This window comes from Leuresthes tenuis, unplaced genomic scaffold (genome assembly GCF_036924035.1).
Source record: "Leuresthes tenuis unplaced genomic scaffold, fLeuTen1.0.hap1 SCAF_2, whole genome shotgun sequence".
NCBI classification, from domain to species: Eukaryota; Metazoa; Chordata; class Actinopteri; order Atheriniformes; family Atherinopsidae; genus Leuresthes; species Leuresthes tenuis.
Window position 1 is genome coordinate 8,407,018 of NW_027325356.1, and position 22,135 is coordinate 8,429,152.

Genomic DNA, 22,135 nt, shown 5'->3' on the forward strand with positions numbered 1-22,135 from the left:
AAAAAAAAAGAAAGAAAAAAATGTATTATTTCCCCTACGCATGTGAGAGAGAATGGCTCACTTTGTTTTGATGCTCTACATGTAGAGTTCCTACTGAATAAAACAATCTTTTGGAGTTTGTTGTGCCAGACATTCCTGCAGTTTGGCTCACCAGGACAACTATTTAGACTCTTGGCCTTCTCTGCTGTGTGCTCCTTAAAAGGCTTTGACTGCTCCCTTTTGTATTTGAAAGAAAAACATACACATGTGAAACAGTCAGTTTATTTCTCATTCTGTGTACCACAAGCACCTCAACTCTAACTGAAGGGGCTAAAGTGCTCACTTGTACAGGGAATACTGCTATATTTCCATGAGGGAGGGAGCAGAAGACCTTCTGCACTCCGTCTCCACTTGGGGTTATTTAAATAAACGACAACAAGGTTTCTGGTCAGGACTTGATAGATTTCTTGTTCATTAGCTGAGGATTCTTAGGAGGTGGTTGGAAATTAGGCTCCACTTTAAAATTGCAAAAGCTGCATTCACTTCAACAGAAATGTTAAATTAGCACTCCATACCCACCGTCACTGTTTCTCTTGTTTCAAAAGAGCAAAAGCGCACGTGTAAGCACTCACACGCAAGCAACATAAAGACTAGAAGGTGAAAGCACAGCTAGGCCTGAAAAAAACCCACATTTTTAGTGACTCATTTCGATAAGCTAATGAAAAGTCACACCCTTCGTTTCTGTTCGCAGCTGCGTTCATCTTTAGCAAAGGCCTTGTATTAATATGGTAGGAGTGTTGGTAAAGTCTTCTCTAGCACATACCAAAGATTCTCGATGGGCTTAAAGTCTGGTGGCCAATTCATGTAAGAAAATTATACACCCTGAACCACTCTTTCACAATTTGAGCCCAATTAATTCTGATGTTGTCATCTTGGCATATGCCCCAGCCATCAAGGAAGACAAAACTTAATTGATAGAAAAACAGTCATTTGAGTATACTTTATGGGCAGTAAGTTGACCTCATTTCTTTTTTTATTTTAGCACATAACATTGCTGAATGTAGACCTGACCAACTGAAGCAACCTCAGATCATAATGCTGGCTCCACAGGTTTGTACGGTAGGAACGAGCTCTTCTTACCCTGATGCTCCCATCACTCTACAACCGAGTAAATCTGGACCCATCAGACCACATGACCTTTTTCCACTGCTAAAAAATCGAATCATCATGCATCCTAACAAATGGAGGACTTTTTTATTTTTATGGATAAACTGTCTTTTTAACGCTACACAGCTATTTAATCCAAATATCTTGCGGTTTCTCATTTGACCAAACCTTTAACAGAGCTCTAATCGTGATCGTTAGAGATGTTCCTTCAACCACATTTCTTCTATGAAGGATTATGTTTCACCCCCATCCTTCCAAGTGTTAATAACGTGTTTCCAACCTTTTTTTAGTGCTTTCAGCAATCTCCTTAGTTGCTTTGTTGGAGCAGACCAATACAATTCGACCCTTCTGAAATGTATTTTTCAGAACCTCAGGATGTGTCTTTAAACGTGGTTGTTTAAGAAATGGGAAACACTCTCTGTATTTAGTTTACAATGAGAGCCTCTCATCAATTTACTTCATTAAATTCAAGTGGCAGACCAGTAGTAATGTAGTAATGTTGTTAATTGCCTTACAGCTAAAACCTTCCACATTGTTCTTGTCATGATGTACATTGTCCTATAATGGCATTATATTCAGCTAAGATTTGTGAAATACTCCTGTTACTCAAAATATTGTTGAGAGGGCCATTTTGCTATGAGTGGTGACTCAGCCCTCCATAACGGAGACTGGTAGCAAGGTCAGTGTTGAAGGGAGGCTGCACATCACTGAGGAACTGAGTGTGTGTGTGTGTGTTTGATGGAGGTAGAACAGCATGTCGGCACGGAGCAATCAGTGCTCTGACAGTGGACGTGAAGGGGTGACTATGTGAGGCACACTCGGGAAAACAGGTGGACTCTCAGCTGTCACAAACTTAAAGTGGATATGTTTTGAATGGAAAGAGAGGAAATCTCTAAACTTCTACTTGTTTGATACTTCTTGCCATCATTTTTGCCTGTTTACATAAAATCTCATTTTGATTTCCTCTCCCTCCCTTTATGGGTGTGCTTGCGCTGCAATTGAAAATTTTGTGGTTCAAAGTGAACTTCTCTTTTTCGACCAAAAAAAATAACCAGTTCCATGGATTTGAAACATGCTCAAGGTGTAAAGTAAGCTGTGGGATTTCATTTTACAGAGAAAGAGCTGAAATAACTGGCTCAAATAAGAGTTCAGTATTTGAAATGTGAGGATTGAAAATGGAGAAACAAAATGGAGATAGGAAGTCAGAGCAGCTGTGGAAATAAATGAATGAATAAACAAAATGGAAATGTACATAAGATTAATGAAAAACAACCTGGTGCCAACCGCTTAGACGGGAGCTTCTCAAGTGACTCAGCCATGAAAACATTTTTGTTTTCCTCTGGCTCGTAATGCAAGGCCTTTGAGACAAAAACAACTCCTGCATACCTGACTTTATTTGCCTTTTCCCCTTACAAGGGTCCCCAAGAATAAAATGATTACTGCATAGCACAATGGAGCCCGCAGTCCACAACTTGTATAATATCTTGTAAGATGGGTCTGTTGCATTATGCGGGTCCTCAAAGCCACATGAATCCTATGTGCCCCACGTTGTGTCACACCCACAAAGCTATACTCCACCCAGCTATAAAGCCTTTAAATAGGACACACTCAGACATAATGTCTGGTGAAGAGGCACAGTGAAGTGCTGCAGGTGAGAGACAATGCACAGCCAATCTGCGTATAAAGTCTCACACCATAAGTTCTTCTTTCTCTAAAGCTGCCACAGTTTTAGAAGTAAATTACTCTAACTCTAGTGTGTTCATCTCATCTGTTCCTACTTGACAACAAAAATAACATTATGGGCAAAAAGCAGAAAAGAATAGATGTTGCGACAGAAAACATGCTTTGAGTAAAGCCAGTGAGACGAACAGACATCCTACAAAGAGACATGCCATGCTGCACTGCCAGACAACCCTTGTTGCTTGTCTTGTTTTCTCTGCAGTACATGCCAACAGAGCTGCTCCTTTACCCTCCGCTGCAACAATCTAGGATTCTACCAATGTTGAAGAAATTTGAGTTCCTGAGTAGAATTCAAACAATATGGGCTCCCTGTGTAAGTGAAGACTTTTATTTCCTGGATGTATACTGCACAAGCCAGCCTCTCTCATAAGAGCCTTTCCCAGACATAAGATATACAACAGCAATGGCTTAATCGATCTGTTAAAGCAACAGAATTGTAATTAAGAATTTGTCCACCGCTTCATGAAAACATGAAAGTGCTGCAGTGATCTTTGCCATTCACACGAGACTGGACAGTAAATCATGGAAGGTTTATCACTCCAATTCTCAAAGAATCACAGTTTTCTCAAAGAAGCATGTCATATTGCCAGAACAAATTCACATCGAGAAGCACAAACTATGTTCTTGTTGAGTTAAAATCTTCTAAGACCGTGTCATTTTGCCATAAAACTCATATCAAGCTCACAAATATGGAGCATTGTGTTAAACAAAACAGCGATGAGTGGGAGAAATGAAAAAATATCGGCACAAAATCAGACTGAGAGCCACTTCGGATGCACCTCAAATGCTTTTAAACTACTTTACTTTGTTAATTTGGCTCAGATAATGTGAAGGGAAAAATAAAATGGTGCTGTAGCCAATCATCACAGGTAAAACCATGGAGGAGAGAAATTTGCTCAGTGATGTTATTTATCCATCTAACAACACAATTTGTCAGCTGAGCAAAAGCCAAATTAACCGACTTCTGCTGTGCATCTCTCAGTTTACATGACTACTGCAACTTACACTCGTGCCATGTTGAAAGTGATGTTTCTAGGTCTAACCAAGTCAGTCTGTTATCTCTAAACGTTACGGAAAAACACCTGTGACATCATTCAGTCACTTAATGGTACAGCTGCCCTCAGAATAAAGAAAAAGATGCCATGTCTAATGTAGGTTTCAGGTTTTAGGAAACCAAAATAGCTCAAGTTTTCATTTCATGGATCATGTATCAAGCATTTTAACTGCTCACTTGACTATTCATCTATTTTCTTCTGACTGATTGACAGAAGAGATCGAATCTAGGATTTTTTAATCTACATTTTGTTTGGTACACGTAGAAAACCGGATCCAGTCCAATATAAACTGCTTGACGATATGTTAAGCATTTCTGATGTTCTGCCTCCACATTTACAACCATAGCAGCACTTAGAGAGAGCAGTTGTATCAAAAGCCAGTCCACAGTTTAGTTATGTTAAAGAAAATCAAAAAGTAATTCACACCCGGCTCAGTTTCACTACAAACATTTTATTGCAATGGCCATTTTCTGTACAATTACAAAATAACAAAGAGCAATAGCAGAGTGCAGAGCGTTATAAAATTGTTTAGGGAAAATAAACTGAATAAAAAATAAAAAAAGAAAGCAAAGCAAATCAAAGAAAAGAAAAGCTTTTATTGTGTTGGGGGGGGGGGCCACAATGCAGCAGCGCTTAAAATGCAGAAGGAGAACAGAGCAGGTTAGACAGTTGAATGCCACGTGATGATTGCATTTAAAACAGCAGAAAATTATGGATGATTGCATCTGAAGGAGTGCTAGCTTAGATAGAAATTTACAAGGAAGTGGTCCTTGCTCAGGAATGCTGTCTTTTAAATTCTTCAGTGTGCCTCTTCTAACGTTTATTTAAGTGCTAGCGGTTTGAATTCCACATCATTAAAAGCCAAGGCACTGCAAAACCTCTGTTGTGCTCTGGCAATTTCACGACAACACGGGGTAAGACATTGAAGTTTTACTTTTAATATTCATACATTTTGACTATACGGGTGTAAAAGCAAAGGTAGACACTGATAAAATAATTCACTTTTTCATTTCATTAAAATAAGCTACCATGTGACACTGTTTGAGATAGTAACGATCGACAATGGTTCTGCTAGAAGTTTCTTCCTGTTAAAAGGGAGTTCTGGATGCAAGACTGGATCGAAGAGCAATTTTGGTGCACTCTGTTGGTTTCCTTAGCAAGGCTACTACTTTAAATTGACTATATGTAGGAATTGGATTTGATTGGATTATGATTGGCTTGAATTGAATTGTATCTTTGAAGTGCCTTGAGATGCCGTTTGTTCTAATTTGCCGCTATATAAACCCCCAACTGAATAAAGCAACTGAATTGAATTAAATTGAATTGAAAAATGTTGTGGTTGTAGTTATGTCGAAAAACAATATTTATTTATCAGATCTTTATATCCAAAATATTTAAAGATGGGATTCCACATTAGGTGTGAAATGACTGGAATTTATTCAAACTTTTAATATCTTAATAATGTAAAATCCAAATATATTTTTTCAAACTTTCTCCACAGAAGAAACTTGTATGTACTGATAATATATCGTCTGCTTTCCTTGTAGCTACACCCTGAAAAAAACTAAACATCTATCCCCATTTTCGCTGCTACCAGATAGAAATCTGAGGGGGGGCAGGTACTATTACTCTAAGTACTCTAATCGTGCAATTGTTTGTTGGATTATCAGGTTGAAGATCTTCCACAAGAACTTCCACAATTTGAATTCAACCCCTCCATCATAAACAATTCTTGCTGTTAAACAATAATAAACTGATGCCTGAGCAACTGAGTAAAGAGCCATTTTTCCTTTTCTTCGTGTCGCTCTGGTCTCCCGTGACAGCGCACACAAATAAAGACTTCCCATGAACAGAAGTACAGCTCTGCATTTATATGAGTGTATAGTCTCACCTGGAAACAACCAAGCCAGGAAGGTAAGATGTGGTTTTATATGCTGCACTTACGCAGCAAGGTTGCAGTGCAGTCCTTCTGTGAACAAATCTCGCACACCGAGCTCCTCTCTCTTCATGCCAAAGTAAATGTAATATACACAATCGTATTTAAATGAGTGCGAGAAGACAGACAACTCGGAGGCTTTGGAAGAGGGTTGATTTACATGCTCTGTCAATTCCCTGTTGCTGGCCGTCATGCATAATTCATCCATTTTATTGACTGCTGGGGAATTCTATTAGGTGATAGAGTGATACTCCCAAGAACAAAAGATGACTGTCCTTTTCATGAGTGTCATCAGGACCAGCACATAGAAGAAATATAAAGGCCTATGACATACAGGGTACTTGCTGAGAAAACATGTTAACTAAATAACTCAGTGTTGGGCCTAATCTAAATAAATGGCGAGGTTGGTGTCCTTGGCAATAGACCTGATCAGAGCCTCAATTCATTTGAGGCAAGGATCCAGACAGTGATGAATACATAAACTGCACCCCACAGCAGAATAAACCCTTGAGTGATAGAGACTGCAATATAAATCATTCAATCAAAATACAGAAGTTGCATGATGCTGCATGTTTAAAACAATACAATGATCCATCGGATAAAATTCCAAGCCAACAAATAAGGAGCACCAGCTTCGACAATAGCTTGTTTTTGTCCGTGTTCAGTTTGTGGAGAACCGAGGCAGTTTTTTCTAGTCCTTCTTTGCACAATACATGATCAAACTGACAAAACAGAAAAGTGTTACAAACAAAAGACCAATTTCTGTCGAACAGATTATGGATAGCATATAACGAGAGTCTACAAGGACATGAGACATAAATCCAGCTTATGAAAGACATTATTCATACGGTACATTGTTAAAAGACCGTTGAAGAACAGCGTTTTTAACTATATCCTTAAAGGTGTCATATTAAAATATAAACAAATAAAAGACCTGAAGTCACTCTGCAGCAGAATCTCAGTCCGACACAAAGCTGCTATCATTGGATACAGCCTGAAAAACCAGGAAAGCTTCAGAATCAAGATCCCACTTATTGTGATTTAACCTGTTTAAATGTTAAATCTGGATTTGTTTAAATTGAACTTTCATTGGTTTGGGATTGGATGATTTTCATTAAAAATTGTTAGTTCATGAGATGAGAATCCCTAACAAGTACAAAATACTTTGCCAACGATGCCACTATTAGTCTTCTATCTCCTTTCATAACTATGTTCTGCCTTCTTCTTTTTAAAAAAGGAATGCAGCCACAACAAAGATCTTTGATACAAGTCTAACAATAGAGTTTGAATGAAACAAACTTCTAACTCTAAATGAATTTGACTGCAAACCTGTTTATTCATCAAACAGACTGAAACATTGTTTTTTAAAAGCCTCACCACCAACATTGAATGTAAATATATAACTATATAATGTTATCAAAAACAACTGCTTCATCAAATATTACATATTGTAATCATGTATTGTTTAAAGGAAAATATCATTTGGTGTGCAAAGACGCAAACTGGCCAGAAATGGCCCCGGTACAGACACAGTCAAACGTATTTGCAGCTGGAGTGCAATCGTGATTGTCGATCAACCCCAACTGAATATTCCACTAAATCAGAGCCAAAGGAAAATTTCCAACATTGGATGGTAAATCCTTCTCCGTTATGCAGGCTACTATCCAGGTACTTTTCAAACAAAACGGGCAAAAGCCAAACTGAACTTTGAGTCCTTGAATCCACTCCTACATCTCTCGCATGGTCGGACCAGCTGCACAACACAAAGCAGAGCAACTACAGCAAAAAGTCGGAGAAAGACTCCATTAAACACCAGAACGCTGAGGTGTTATGCTGAGAGGAATGTCTGGCAAAGAACTACTTCAAATGTAGACTTTCAACAATCAACATCTTGTAAAGCCTCTCAAATGTTGCACTTACGTAGCGTCAACTGTTTTCTTCATGTCTGCAGATAACCAGTGGGTTGTTGTTTATTTGTGAACTCGCCCTCAGAGAGAAAACAAGAAACCCAACTAAGTTGAAGCATCAACCGCAGGGGCTTAATGTAGCAATCGCTGCTGTCAGTGAGTCACCCTGCTTTAAGACGCTGTCGCCGACACGTTTCCATCAACTTTCATCTCATGTATGCAGCTTCAGTCTCCCCACTTTCAAGATCTGTGCTGTGCACCAAAGACCAATTAGACACTCTTAACAGATTCCGCTTTCTACCTCCCTTCCACTGCGGTGGCTCACTCATTTTAAATTGACGGCAGCTCTTCTTTCTCTGATCTAATGCCAAAGAGAGAAAGGAGACTCTCAAGGAGAATAAAATGACAATTCCTCTGAATTTTTTTTAATTGTCAATGTCGTACGAAAATCAGAGCACTGTCTTGGAAATGTATTTACCACACAATCCGTTTCAGCTCTGGAGGCAGGAGCATTGGGGGTCCTCTTCAATATCACCCTTCCCTGATTGCTCAGTATGCTGGCTAATTACCAACTCTGAAACCCAAGGGGGGTGGGTATTCATGCTGGATATTATTTTCTAATTAATACAAGGTAGATTAATAAGTACCATTTCAGCCAGCTCCCTTTGGAGGTCAGAACACTCGCATACGATTCTACTACATTACAGACATTTAACTTGAGATGTGGAGCTGTGCTTCGAACTATCGGCTCGACGGACTAATGACATTCTCGCTCACACTACACTGGAGCTTTGTGGTTAACAATGTGGTGACCTTACATTTAATTTCACTTAAGGCAGAAATCCCATACTGAGCTGGATTGAGATAAATTAGCTCTATTTTAGCTATGTTCTGTTGACCCTACAATTTGCTGCGTTATTATACTGCAGGATTGGCACAAAGGGGTTGGGTAAACAAAGTGCTTTCTTAATTGGTGAGAATCAAATTTCCCACGTCCAGTGCAATTCTCTCTGAGGAGTTTGAGCTGCATCGCCTGAGCTAATGAGAGCTGGAGAGGTGGGAGCACAGGCGCTGTGACAGTCTGCCTTGGCTCTTTATTTGTGAACCTTCTCTCAGCTTGCGACCCAGCAGACTGGTCTCCCAAAGGAAGTGGCTCCGCTGGCACATCGAGGTCTCCCTGTGGGGCTCTCTGGGCAACAGTGGCAGGAAAGCATTAACACCTTCAGGAGCAAGCGCCAGGAATATCAGTTTTGTTTTCAGGGCTACATGATGCATAGAAGCAGTACATTACAGTTTCTGCTGCTTGTCAAAGCTACGGATGAGTATAAACTAGGGAAAGCTGAGCATAGTGGTGCATGGCTTTACAGAAACTGCCAGCTATTATTGGCTTGTTTCTGTATCAAGAGATTGTGAAAAGTGGGTTTGAAGGGCAACAGCAGCTTCTACATGAGTGCGAGAAAAGAGATGCCCCCGAGAAAGCCTTCAATATGTCTTTTTATTTCTTCAGAGGAGAAAATAACATGCTCATACCTTTCTTCCAGCAGCTTGTCTCCAAACATCCAACGGATTTGTGGCGTAGGATAACCTGTGACCACACATGGTAGCAAAACACTGGCACCCATCACCTTTACCACAGAAACAGGCTGCACCAGGAACTCCAGCTTCCTCTCTTCTCCAATTTCTTAGGTATGAGAAAAGAAAAAAAAGGTCAGGGTTAAAGCTGAAGTTAAGGGTGGGATGAGTTAAGTTCAACCAACTGTTTTACAGGAGTCATCAATCTTAAAAACATCAAAAGAAGCCATGTATAGTGGGCAGCAACTTCTGACACCCAAAGCATGAATGGTTAGACAATTAATGACACAGCTCACTATCTGCAGGGGTTAAAAGTGCTCTGCTCCAGCTGTAACTAAATGATGGGGCAGATCAAAGTGATCAAACACATGCAAAAGCCTACAGCAACTTTTTTTTAACATCAATTAACTCTAAAAAGCTCAGTGAATGAAAAACAATGTGTATGAATCTCCCTTTTATTGTCTCTCACTGGAAATACTCGCATTGCACTGATCTCTGTCTGATTTGTTGTGACTTTCTAATCAGAAATGTGCTTGTGTAGTTTCAACATCTGGTTTCATCCAAACTAATTTTCTTTCCATTTCCTCAGACAGCTTTATGAGTTTTTCTCCTGTATACTCCCAACTATTTGCTTCTCCAACACATCCGTGGAGGAGCCATACAGAGGATGAGGACCCCGCCGGGGTCTTGTTGAAGTCTGATTTACGGCCTCTAATATCTTCTCTGTGCTGGCAGGAGCCTGGTGCTTAACAACTCAGTAAATAAAGGGGCATGATGAGACCCTGACACAATGGAATTCAGACTCCTTTTGTGCTACAACTGAGTTACTGTTGTATCACTGATGGAGCAACTGGGATTTGGCCCACTCCTTTTGGCCATCAACTATTTTTCACTCCAGTCAGACAGGTCTCTTCATGTTAGAAGGTAATTATTAACCCTGAGAAGACATTGCATATCTCTGTAATTAAATGATGCACTGGACAATACACCCTAAAGACTTTTCATTAAATGTTTGTAACAGGTAACCACTGAGGATCAGCAGGATAAATCTTCACTTTTATATAACACAACAGTGTCCAAAACATCCTAAATATTTCAAATGGATATCATCCTTTGTGACAAGAAAACCACACATATTGTCATTAAAAAGAGGACTCAAATATCAATTCATAGTGGATATCATTTCAATTTTTGACATTACCTGGTAGCGTCTGAAGCTGCGCCTCGTCACTGGACTTGGAAGAGCCCACATTTTCCACCAGACAGCGGTAGAGGCCAGCGTCAGCCTCCGAGGCATTGCTGATAACCAGAGCTCCGCTGGGCAGCTGTATCAGCCTGCTGCTCAGCTCCAGCAATTGTCGATCTTTCTCCCAGCGGGCGAAGGGCACCAGATCTGAGTTGACCTCACATGCCATTACCTGACTGTCGCCTAGATGCACAGCGGCTGGCGACGGTTGGCTGGCGAACCTGGGCATCCCTGGAAGACAGCAAGACAAAGATGTAAAATACCAATAACTTATTTAAATGTCAAAGTAAAAGTCATGAACAGATGAGAGAAATTACGATATTATTCAGAATATTTGCTTTTGTAAAAACTCTTTTTTAGAGTAATGTGAAGGAATCTTGTACCAGTAAGCCTGTTTAACATTCACTCAATTTAACTTTCAACTTTAGTTACCATGTAGCCAATTGGAAAAATTAATAGATGGATCCCAGACCTTGACGTTGCATCTCAAGCAGGTATAAAACACAGTATACAGCATTCTGAAATCAATGTCTTGCTATCAGGAGTTTCAGAAGCCAAAAAGTCGACCCCATCTACCCCAATCTCTTGCGCACAAATGATCAAACAAACAACCAGCCACACACACTTGTTTAGCACAACCACTTGTCCTCGATGGTGATGTTAATTTGCCACGCAGAGCAGGAGACACACGGCCCTAATTAAAAAAGGCTCCATCCACAGGCTGTTTGTGCTGCTGTATCCTGACTTTCATCTCAACACAAAATAATCATTTCCTGCGTCTGAAGCCATCGATCTGAAACCAACACTCACGGGCTGCTTTTTCAAAACAATCGCACACAATAGCTTCAATTAAAAACAACTTACAATGCGTAAAACTGCAGATGGTATTCTTGGGTTTATTAGCAAGCAGAAGGAAGAGTTGTTGTTTTTAAAAGGTAAAAAGGCCACTACAGCTAACATTAAAACTATATCAAGCTGTGTTATTACCATGGAGGGCCTCTTGAGTTTTTGGGCTGGCTGTGGTTGTCTCCTTGGTAACGTGTGTGAAAGAGAAATGACTGAATAAAAACATGTGTGCATCTGAGGATGAAAGTAAAAGGCTGCCGTCAGAGTGTGTTTATCTGTTTGCGAACGCAACTTTGTCTCCCGTAACTGTGCTTTTATGCAAGAAGTGATGCTGAGGACTTGCTGAGTGATGATTTGGCATCTTCCCCCCTTCTGCAACAGACATCTCTTCCGATCCCCTGCCAAGTGTGGCTCTGGGGTAAATCACACTTTTAGATAAGACTCCAACAGCTACACACTCACGCCTAGCCCAGGCTGATGTGCACAGCTTCTCTGAGTATATCTCTACACAACAGTTCAGCTAATATGGGCTTAGCTGATGCCAGCGCTGATATTTTTGTGTCAGAGCTGCCAATCACCTGCTGTATAATCATGCCAGAGAAGAAAAAAAAAGGATCATCTGAATTATTTAGATTAGATTCACTCAAGCTCTTTGTTGAATCAAAACCTTATTCATGATAAATGGTTATTGTGCAGTTGGAGTAATCGGTTTACATAAAGATTGAACTAATCAATAAAATAGATAATAGTTTATGCCTGTGAATGTGCTTCTTATTGAATGTATGGTACGGAGTGACAAATGGCAACATAATATATCAATTCAGTGACAACAAATGTTTTTGGTAAAGGACTTTGCGAGTTCTCCAAGCTGGAACTTTTTTTTTATTGATGAGACAAACAGAACTTGAAGCGCTGTCATTTTTCATCTTTGAGAATTTCGGCTGAATATAACATAATTTACTTTGATCTTAAGGGTTATTGGATAGACTGAATTCATTTAATTCACTTTCTTGCTTGTGGATGACATGTAGGCTCCGTGTAAGCAAAAAAACAAAGAAATAGATGATCTGACAACCAAAAGAAACAATATCAGTCATATGGAAATATTCTGGCACAAGAAAGAATGATGTTCACCAATAAAAGGTACTTTTGTTTTTTGATTTGTTTAATCATTCAGTTTGGTAGCACAAATCTCTGCATCAGCAAATTTAGCTGTACTCAATAAATGCCAATGGCATTTTTGTTCAATATGTTCAGCCCTAAATGACAAATCAAATGGAATTTATGGAATTCTCAAGCTCTTTAATCTTTTTTGACACAATATAATGCAAAGTGGTATTATCTTAGCTGAGACCACTAAACAATGCAGGAGTCTTAGTATATCCCCAGCCATAACAATAGGATTTAGAAATATGGGCATTTATTCATAAAGCAGGTTCATTTTAGGTAGTGCGCTTCACACCGTGCTTAAATCCATTCTATAAAGAGATGACATTTCAAAAACCTGGTTTTTGTAAGACTGTGTATAAAAGCTTAAGATTTTATGTACCTGAAAATGGCACAGACCAGCCCTCTAAAAGTCTTCTGGAGATATTACAAGAAATTATGCTTCAGCGGAGTTGAACCTTCATAGAGAGAGGAGTGAACGATGTTCCCTCACATCATCGTGAACACTTTGTGACTTGGTCTGCAGTTACTTTGCTGTGTTTCCAGTTTCAAATCGACAAACTCTTTGTTCCTCCCGCCTCATCACACCTCTCCAGGCTGAGCTCATCAGTTTGTTGAGTCTTCAGTGTGTGAGTGCGTGTGTGTGTGTGTGTGAGAGTGAATGAGTGCATGTGGGAAGCCAAAGAGACAGGCTTCTTTTTGCTACATCATTTTGTAGCAGCTAATTATAATGAAGTGGATGGTTATACTGTCATGGACACGTGTATGCTCCTGCTTGTGTGTTATGTGCTAAACTATACATACACGCGTTTAGCGTGGGTCAAGGCAGGGCACTGAAGATGGGAAGAGAGGATTGCCGAATCCAACATCATCGATTGCAATTAATCACAATTCTTCATTTAAATCGACTGGGTGGGAGCTTCATTTTCCACATCCTTGCTCAGCACCATCTATTGAACAGAAGTGCTGTACTGCCAATCTCAACTCTTATTACCACAGAGTGATGAAGCCAAATGACTCCAGAAGACCAATAATGTCTCGCTGGTCAAAATGCAAGGACAGACTTTATTGCAACAGAGCGCTAAGAGCCGCTCTTATGCTTATTTTAAACCGCAGAAAAAAAGAGCTAAATGTGACTCCACTGACATCTTTGTGCCTACAAAGGGTATTTTCATAGAAAATAAAGAGGCCAACTCAATGCTGATGGCACCAGTATATAGATTAGTGGTTAGTTAGATTCCCCAAACCCTACGTCATCTGCTTGCTTCTGCCTGCAGTGTTTCTGATCATATGAATGCTAATGAGTGAATGTGTCTATCACCGGATGAAGATTAGAAAACAGAAAGAGAAAAAAAACGTGCTGCAAAGAGCAACCAACCAGCATAACGACTGTATGCCCAGCCTCAGAGAAACACCACGGGCAACCACACACACACACACAGACAGACAGACATACCCTTAAATCACACAGTTAGGTTCCGTCTATTCTTAATTAAAATCAGCCACAGAATAAAAATGAGCAGCTTAATGGAATATGCAGGCGGCTTTAAGGATTTCCCTTGAGATTCAACCAACTAGTAACTAACTGCAGGAAGGATGCCTTTCACCTTGGATCAAAAACACAATTGTGCTCCATGTTACATATTTTTATAGCAGAGTCAGTTTAGGTAATTAAGGAAAAACCTGGAAGTGGCTTACAGTTTTGAAAGTCTCCATGGGGGGCTTTGTTTCCATATCTGACAATGTACCAGATCTGCACTGGTAACATGAATTAATTCCCTTTCTGCTGGAAAAAATGGTTGAAAAAAATGATAATAACAAAAAACAGTTCTGTAAAAAGAAGAAAGATTTGACGCTATGGAGACAGCTCGTATTTTCCAAGCCAATGAGACACTGATACTGAAAAGATAACATCTAACTGGAATACATCACCTGAACGGGGTACTATAAGACTGTTTGAGAGACCGATTTTAACCCCTAATTTATCACTTTCTATTAGCATACAGATTACCCGACTGGACTAATTAGAGAGAAATAAACCATGCACAGACTAATTTATCAATACATTTTATGTAAATATTAACAGTCAAATGTACAGCCAATCTCTATCAACTCTTGATTATGTGTCAAAAAGTAATAAAAATTCCTGTTTGCTATAATCATTGTCCATTGTTCAAATCATTGTTAATTTATTTCTGATACAGCAGAGACTAAACACTGGCACCTTCAGTCACAAGGAAGAGTACACATACAAAATGCTAAATCTTTATGGCAGCAGATAATGAGAAGAATAATGTCACAATCCCTAATGCCAAACACTGGTTTTTCTTGCCTGTCCATTAACGTCAAAGCAAAAGGTCCGCTCTCTGGATTTGACATTTAGCAGCCATAAACATTCAGGAAGAAATAAATCACAAAGGAGAAGAGTAGACCAGAATGAGACTCTTAACAACACTTTATTTTTCCCCTCTCTGAATTCAACAAATTTGCACCCATTCTCCAGGGAAATGTAGGGAATCAGAACCTGAAAATGAAGTACACAACTCTGGCTGACGGAAAGTGGAAAAACTCAAAAAGTAAATGAAACCCTTTCTTTAAACTGTTGCAAATGTGTATGTAGTGAGTTTGTGTAGTGAAAAGCCATCCAAATGGTACAATAACAGCCTTTTTTCCTCTATTATCAACACATTTCTTTGTTTCGTGACACAGGCACACAGAGATATATAATCACAGCTCTATTGTTTGTGTATTTATGAATTTCACAATACCAGACAGAGCCAAACGGTGGTTGCCGAGTCTATTAAAAAAAATGGCCAATTTTCTGAGTCAAGTGAAAGCTCCAACCCCAGAAGGAGACTAAATTAGAGGAGTGTGAAGGCATTCAATTAGGGGCAATGAGAGCCTGAATTCTGGGTGAACAAAACAAAACACAAAAATTCCACTAGATGTACTGACTTTGAGAGGAAGCTCTAAATATATTTCTGTGCTGTAAATTATTCAGTCCAGTCGATCTTTAAGTCCAGCAGTAGCACAAGTGATAATTCATTTGAATTTGAAAGTTTCATCACTTTAGGTAAGACTCATGCAATTTAGAAGGCATGCACACGGACATCAATGAAGAATTCAGTTCAATGAAGTCTCATTCATATTATGTACTTCATGGACTTATGAGCTGCAGGATGAACTATGAATCACCAGTTAGTAGCCATCCTCGATAGATTATGTGATCGAAAACAGTCTGAACAGCAGCAAAAACATCCTGATTGTGTGAGAATTGTCCATTAAACTGGCAATTCAAAATGTCTTAAACATGTAATATCATCGTTTGGACTGCAAAACATATCACTGCACTGCCAGTTGTCACAGAAAAAGTTAACAAGCAGCAGCTGAAATATGTCTTTTGGTGTAACGTACTCAGATGACATGGACAAAGCCACTGCGGCGTCATCAGTTTGTGAACCGCCCTTTGAAGGCTTGAACTCAACAATTGGCCGTCTCCGTCTTTGGTAATTTTGTAGACATAAGTGGCCTTAAAGTATATGACCAAGAGGGTGTAGCTGGAAAGCGATACTAAAACTGTAATGGGTCAAGAATATCTTTGAGGCTTCGTATCTATCGAATTATCTTAAGGATCAGAAGGAATGAATCCACCTAACGGCACCCATAACAACCTACTGGGAATAATCACTGTGATGCTTTTTAAATTTAACTTCCTCTATAACTTCACTTTCCACAGCCCCCATCTTGTAAACACAGTTTATGACATGCCACAAAATTAAAAAGTTATACCTCAGTGACCAAATAAACTTACCTGGGTTTCTAAGCAAAAGCAGCGTTTGGCCTAAATGACTCACAGAGTTCTGCAGAAGAAAACAGCTCCCACTTGGAAAGGCATTGCCTGTTTCTAGACTCTTAATGCATCAATGCTCTTTATGTATGCACACAAGCACAGAGAACACCATGGAACATAAAGATGCATAAAAAACTGAGGTCACCAACTCTTATTATTCTCCGCTGCTCTCCATCTGTTATCAAACTTTAATTGGATGGTGTTACTAAACCGTCTGAAACACTCAAAGGAATTCTCTACAAACAACTAAACCACAACCCTTCTCTCCTCCACTTTATATGTAGGCGTCAAAATCTCTGTTGACATTGTTATTTATATCATTAAGAAATAAAGAATACTTTTAATCTAGCTTTAAGTGGTGGTGTTTTGGTGATGTTCCTAAATTTGCCAGCATGTTACATGAAAACCGTAGCAAGCGATCTTTATATTCTCTGCCAAGAAAGAGTTTGCTTTTTCTTTTTTTTCCCCTCTCTGGTTTAATATGATTATAAGATGTGGTCTAAAATGGGTCAAATTTTGCCATTTTACAGAGAAAATCCTCAATTTTTAATTACAAAGTGTATGACATGGATACGGAAGGATATAACAGACACATAGTCCCTGACTTCTAAGAAAGACTGTGGGTATCAGTCTTAAACACACATGTATAAACACACCAGAGAGAGGGGAAAAAAGTTTGCAGCATAAATGCTGAATAAAGTCTAGGAGAACTTTGGGAATCGGCATCTCTGTCAGTGTCTTATGTTTGCTGTAGTTCTCGACACGCTCCGCAATAAGAGGCGGCGGCAATCTTTAAGCTGTCAGGAGACAGGAGAAGCTGGGAGGGATCCCAAGATTGACAAGAACAAAAACTGGATTAATTAATTAATGTTGTGTTGAAATCTAATAAAGATTCAGGCCTGTCAAGCCTGAAAAACTGAGGGAACAATGACACACGTGAGCCTGACTGTGTCGCCTCAACACATTCATCTTTTACAGCAACAGGGTGGAGTGAATGGGAAGGATTGCCATGACAAGATGATGTGATGTTGGGCAAGAAATACAGTCTAAATATTCAGTCATCAAATATGTTCTGTTTCCATGAGATCCAAGCAGCTGTCTGCTGAAGTAAATGGATTACCATGATACCAGTTTACAAATGATCTAAAAATAACACTGTTGGCATATGGAAACATGAAATGCAAACCAGTGGAAACACTGTGGCTTGACGATGACTCAATAAGTTTGATCTATATGATACGCATGGTGAACAATGGCAACCACAAAGGCATACATGCGCTCTCACAAAGAGAGGCTTGTGAAGTGTACACACATCAGAGGAACGGATAAGAAATGGCTGGATTATGTTCCACGAGAGTCAGACAGGGATCCTTATTTTAACTACTGAGCTGTATAAAGGGCTCTGGGGAGCAGGAGATGACAGAAAAAACATCTTGACTTCATACAAGGTTTGGAAAAAGTAAAGTAAAAACATTAGAAAACAGCTGGTGTCCAAGAATGAAACACCGTGCCAGGATACAGCTAGTAACAAAAGACAGAGTTAAATTTTTTAACTCAAAGATGCAAACAGAAGCCTCTTGGAGTAGCTGTAGTGTGATCAAAGCTTCGATCCACACACAACTTTCAAGTATGTTAAAGCTAACTCCATAGGGCTGAACATCTCTGAAAGTTTGTAGGCAGGGGGGGGATATTTCAAACTGCTTTAACCACTGTGTGCGGACCAGATGTTGAACAAAGAATGCCCTTCTAAACATTTATGACAATCAGTGGATTGGCCGCAGGGCGCAGCTGCAGTTTAGAGTACAGCTGAGGCTATGATTTCCTGCTTTGTTTTCACAACTCAACTCAAGCTGACAGACAATGTAACAGCACTTTGGAGGACAATCACTGTAGAAGGTCTGCTCTAAACAAATGTCAGTAACCGGCCCCTCAGTCAGGGGTTTTATTGGTTGCTTGACTGTCTGCTGAGTTTCTTTTCTACTTGCATATGCTGGAAGAAAAGAGAGAGGAGAGAAAAAAGCACATTAGCTATCAATGAAATCAAACGCAATCAATTTTCTGGAGATGGAAAGTGACACAACAGGATGAGGCTGTTGGCACTGTGACAACTTCTGATTACCTGTTGTGAGAACAGACAGACGGACTACACAGAGGCTCACAGATGGTGATGGATGGCCAGGGACACATGAAAGGGCTTGGCCAGTTGTCATGGGAACGCAGGCAAGAAGCCCAAGACATCCTTCTTAGTTTAGCTTGTTTCAATTTCCTAACTGGGATTTTGTTTGTAAATCTAAACTTCAACATTTTAATTTATACATGCATATATACCCCAAAATCACGGAGGATCGCATGCAACTGGAGTTCCGTTAAATAAGCAAGTAACTTCAGAAACTATTCAGGGAGAAAATACGAGAATCCCTTTTTTGCCAAACCCATTAAACTACATACAGTTATCATTTTATACAAAGTCAGTAGAGAAAAAATTACACACAAACTTATTTCAAATACTAGTTGTCATATCATCCAGTCCATAACCAACTAAACCCAGTACCATTTTCCCAAAAAAGTATTCATTTCATTTGACCCAATTAATTTATATAGTCCTAATTCATCATCAAGGCACTGCAAACAGAAAACAAACAAGTTTGATCCATCCATCTATGAATCCATGGAGCCCATCCCAGCTGTCATCCAGAGTATCCGGAGAGGACCCATTCATACGCGGGGAAATACATAGTTGAATTAATACAATGCCAGTTCATGAGAAATAGCGTAGCTAAGGAAGCCATCAGATCTTCACTTCAATTAATTACACTTTGCCTAAGCATGCACATGCCAGGGGGCAAACGTAGAGAGGAGAATTCATTAACAGGAGGAGACCTCTAACACAACCAGACTCAGGAAGGTCGGCCATCTGCCTCGACCAGTTGGCGTCTGAATTTATCTGTAGCTAGCATGATGCCAGCTAGCAGGCTAACAGCATTTCACCAGGCATTGATGTTACATGAGCCAAAGTGCTCTTAACTGTTTATGTCCCTTAAATACTCATCTTCACAGAGGCTTGTCAAGTTAAATATTTGCAAAATGCTACAACTAGCCTGATAATCATGGTTAACTGTTGTCATAGTTTTCATTACTGGCACAACTTACTGTGCTCAGTTTGAGACAACACCATCTCATGGAAGAACACACAAGGTAAGCAGTTCAGTATAGAGCAAAGTGTGCTAACAAATGACTGCTCAGTTTTCTGAACCATCTATAAGTATCATGTAATGTAGAATTACTGTTTATACTATTGTGGGACTAAACTCTTCTGTAGAGTTCCTTTGTCAATAACTGAGCATTTAATATGTCCTCTAAGGATGAGGAGTGAGAATTAAAGACAAATTTAATTAAGGGAGGGATACTAAATTAAAGATGATAAAAATGGGACCCACCATATCATACTTCATAGATTTTGCAACACAGTCTGTCCATGCCAGTACGCAGAATTTGACACAGGCACATTTCTTAACTTTGTCCTTTAATCTTCATTTAAACCTTATTTAGAAATAAAATAGAGCTTTATGCCTCCATATGCCTCCTCTTTTTGTATGTGTAAAGACATTGTATTGTATAGAATTTATGAATGTATTTGTTATTTCAATGAATGCTTTAAATCAAAACATCTGCTGTTCAGAAACACCCCATAGCCTGTCAAATATTATGATAGCTGTGGCAAGATGAATGAAATTGGCAGAAGAGGGCCCATCTGAGTGGACCCCAAATTGTCACCCGCTTCCAGGTGCAAGACTTGGATATATGTTTGTTAAGCCTTTGCCAAGGTTGTCACTCTTGCCTCCTTTGTGCTTCTAACCTCTGCCAGTTTGAGCTCTTCAAAAACATTCTGCCAGATATGCTGCCCAAACATGTAGGAAATCTAAAGTGTTTATTGGCCTTCTGAGCAACCACATTAGAAGCTGTCCCATTTCAGAAAGTGACGGAGATGACGAGACGCAGACATCAGAAGGTGGGTGGGGGAGGGTTTTTTGAAGCTGTATAACAAGCACTTTGGAAGCAGTGTAAAGACTGTTTAACACCTAACAGTATCTAGTGGAAGAGCTCCTTTTTCATTACAGGTAATTGAGTTGTAGCTGAAACAAAACTGATTGCATTAGGATCTTTAATCGTGTTATGGTGTCTTATTTTATTGTTGGGAACTTAGCTCAATCGCAGCCCATTTTGAGGCTAACCTTCAGTAGAGGTCGTTGCCAGGGGAGACCGTGGGTGCAGACGCTCCCATTACCTGAGCACATATAAATGTGCTGGCTCTAGAACTATATATTGCTGGATAACCTCCCTTGTTTCCTTGTTGTCCTTACCACAGAGATGAAGGGAAATGGAGGTAAGACAGTATGCAGAGAGCTCAACAAAGCTTCTTCTACGGTCAGCAGAGCTACCCATAGGAGTATAAAGGAGTTGTAAATCAAAACCAACACATGAGCAAGAAAGAGCAATTATTGTTGATCTTTCATTGCTTCTTTTGTTAAGTGCTTGTTTTTTGTAAGGCTGCAACACCCCTCCACATTAGCTCAACGGGACATCCAGCTAAACAAACCAAACACATCCCTGATGTTGATGGACACAGATGTGAGGTAAAGAGCTAACCTCTTCACAATCACCTCTCTCCACAGCATCATCAGCTGCTCCCTCTAAATATTTAGACTCCTCTGTGCTGCCTGTTTCTCGTTCCTTGCATTACTCTATGACTCACATTCACTCTCTCTCTGCCCATTCCTATCACCGCTCTCCTCCTCTTCATCTTCCCAACACACATTTCAGGGAGCTAAAGAGGGACATGCAGCTGCTAGTCCTTATCTGGCGATGTTGCTGGCACATCTGAAGATGATATCGGCTACACTGTTGCTCTGTTAATGCTCCAACCCTGCAAGTGCAGCTAGAAGGGAAATGAGATGGATGGAGGATGGGGCTAGAGGAAAATAGAAGCATCTCCCTCAGCAGAAATGATGGAGTGAGGGACAGAGAAGGGAGGCTGGCCATGTAAACAAGTAAATCCAAGAATTGGCCATAGAAAATGTAGGTCTTCAGCAGGGCTGTTTTTCTGTTAGTATTCTTTTTGTCCACAAAAATTGTTAGATGTGTATCGACTACAAAGAGCAGATCGTTTTTCCACAAAGTTCTCTTCTTTTCCAGCAATCTATCAGAGCTAAAAGCAAACACTAGACTGAGTAGGTTATTCTTTATGTAATTTAGCACATGGCTTTCAAACTGTGTGCGTGTCTGCTTCAAATGATAACCCAAACAGCTAAGGTGGAAACAAATCATTCCCTGCATAAGTGCAACTGCCAGTGAGACGGTATCTGGATCTATAGTTGCAATGTGGGTACCACCAACATGGATTTTGTGATATCGTTTATGATGAAATGCACTGCAGACACAATTAGACGGCTCATGCAGTCATCCATGCAACACAAAGGATCAGCTTGACTCCTGAACTTAAAGGAAATTATCTTACAAAGTGAAGGTAACTGAAGCAGGCAGAATTGCTGCTGATATTCTATGATGAAATGGAAAGCTTTCTCTGTGAACTACCACACCTATTTATCCCAAGAGGAAATAACAGCCTGTATTTGTGCGAATATGTGTCCATGTCGATGAGTCTGGCCTGAC

General features: G+C 39.8%; 1 protein-coding gene across 11 annotated transcripts in view; it reads right to left on the reverse strand.

Moving 5' to 3' along the window:
- Positions 1–22,135, reverse strand: part of neo1a (neogenin 1a) — a 158,631-nt gene that overhangs the window by 65,853 nt on the left and 70,643 nt on the right. For all 11 annotated transcript variants that reach the window (XM_072380082.1, XM_072380086.1, XM_072380080.1 and 8 more), the window contains exons 3-4: positions 10,558–10,833; positions 9,315–9,465 (exon numbers count right to left, since the gene is read on the reverse strand). In XM_072380082.1, the coding sequence (XP_072236183.1) occupies positions 9,315–9,465; positions 10,558–10,833 (427 nt within the window). The remainder of the gene's footprint in view (positions 1–9,314; positions 9,466–10,557; positions 10,834–22,135) is intronic.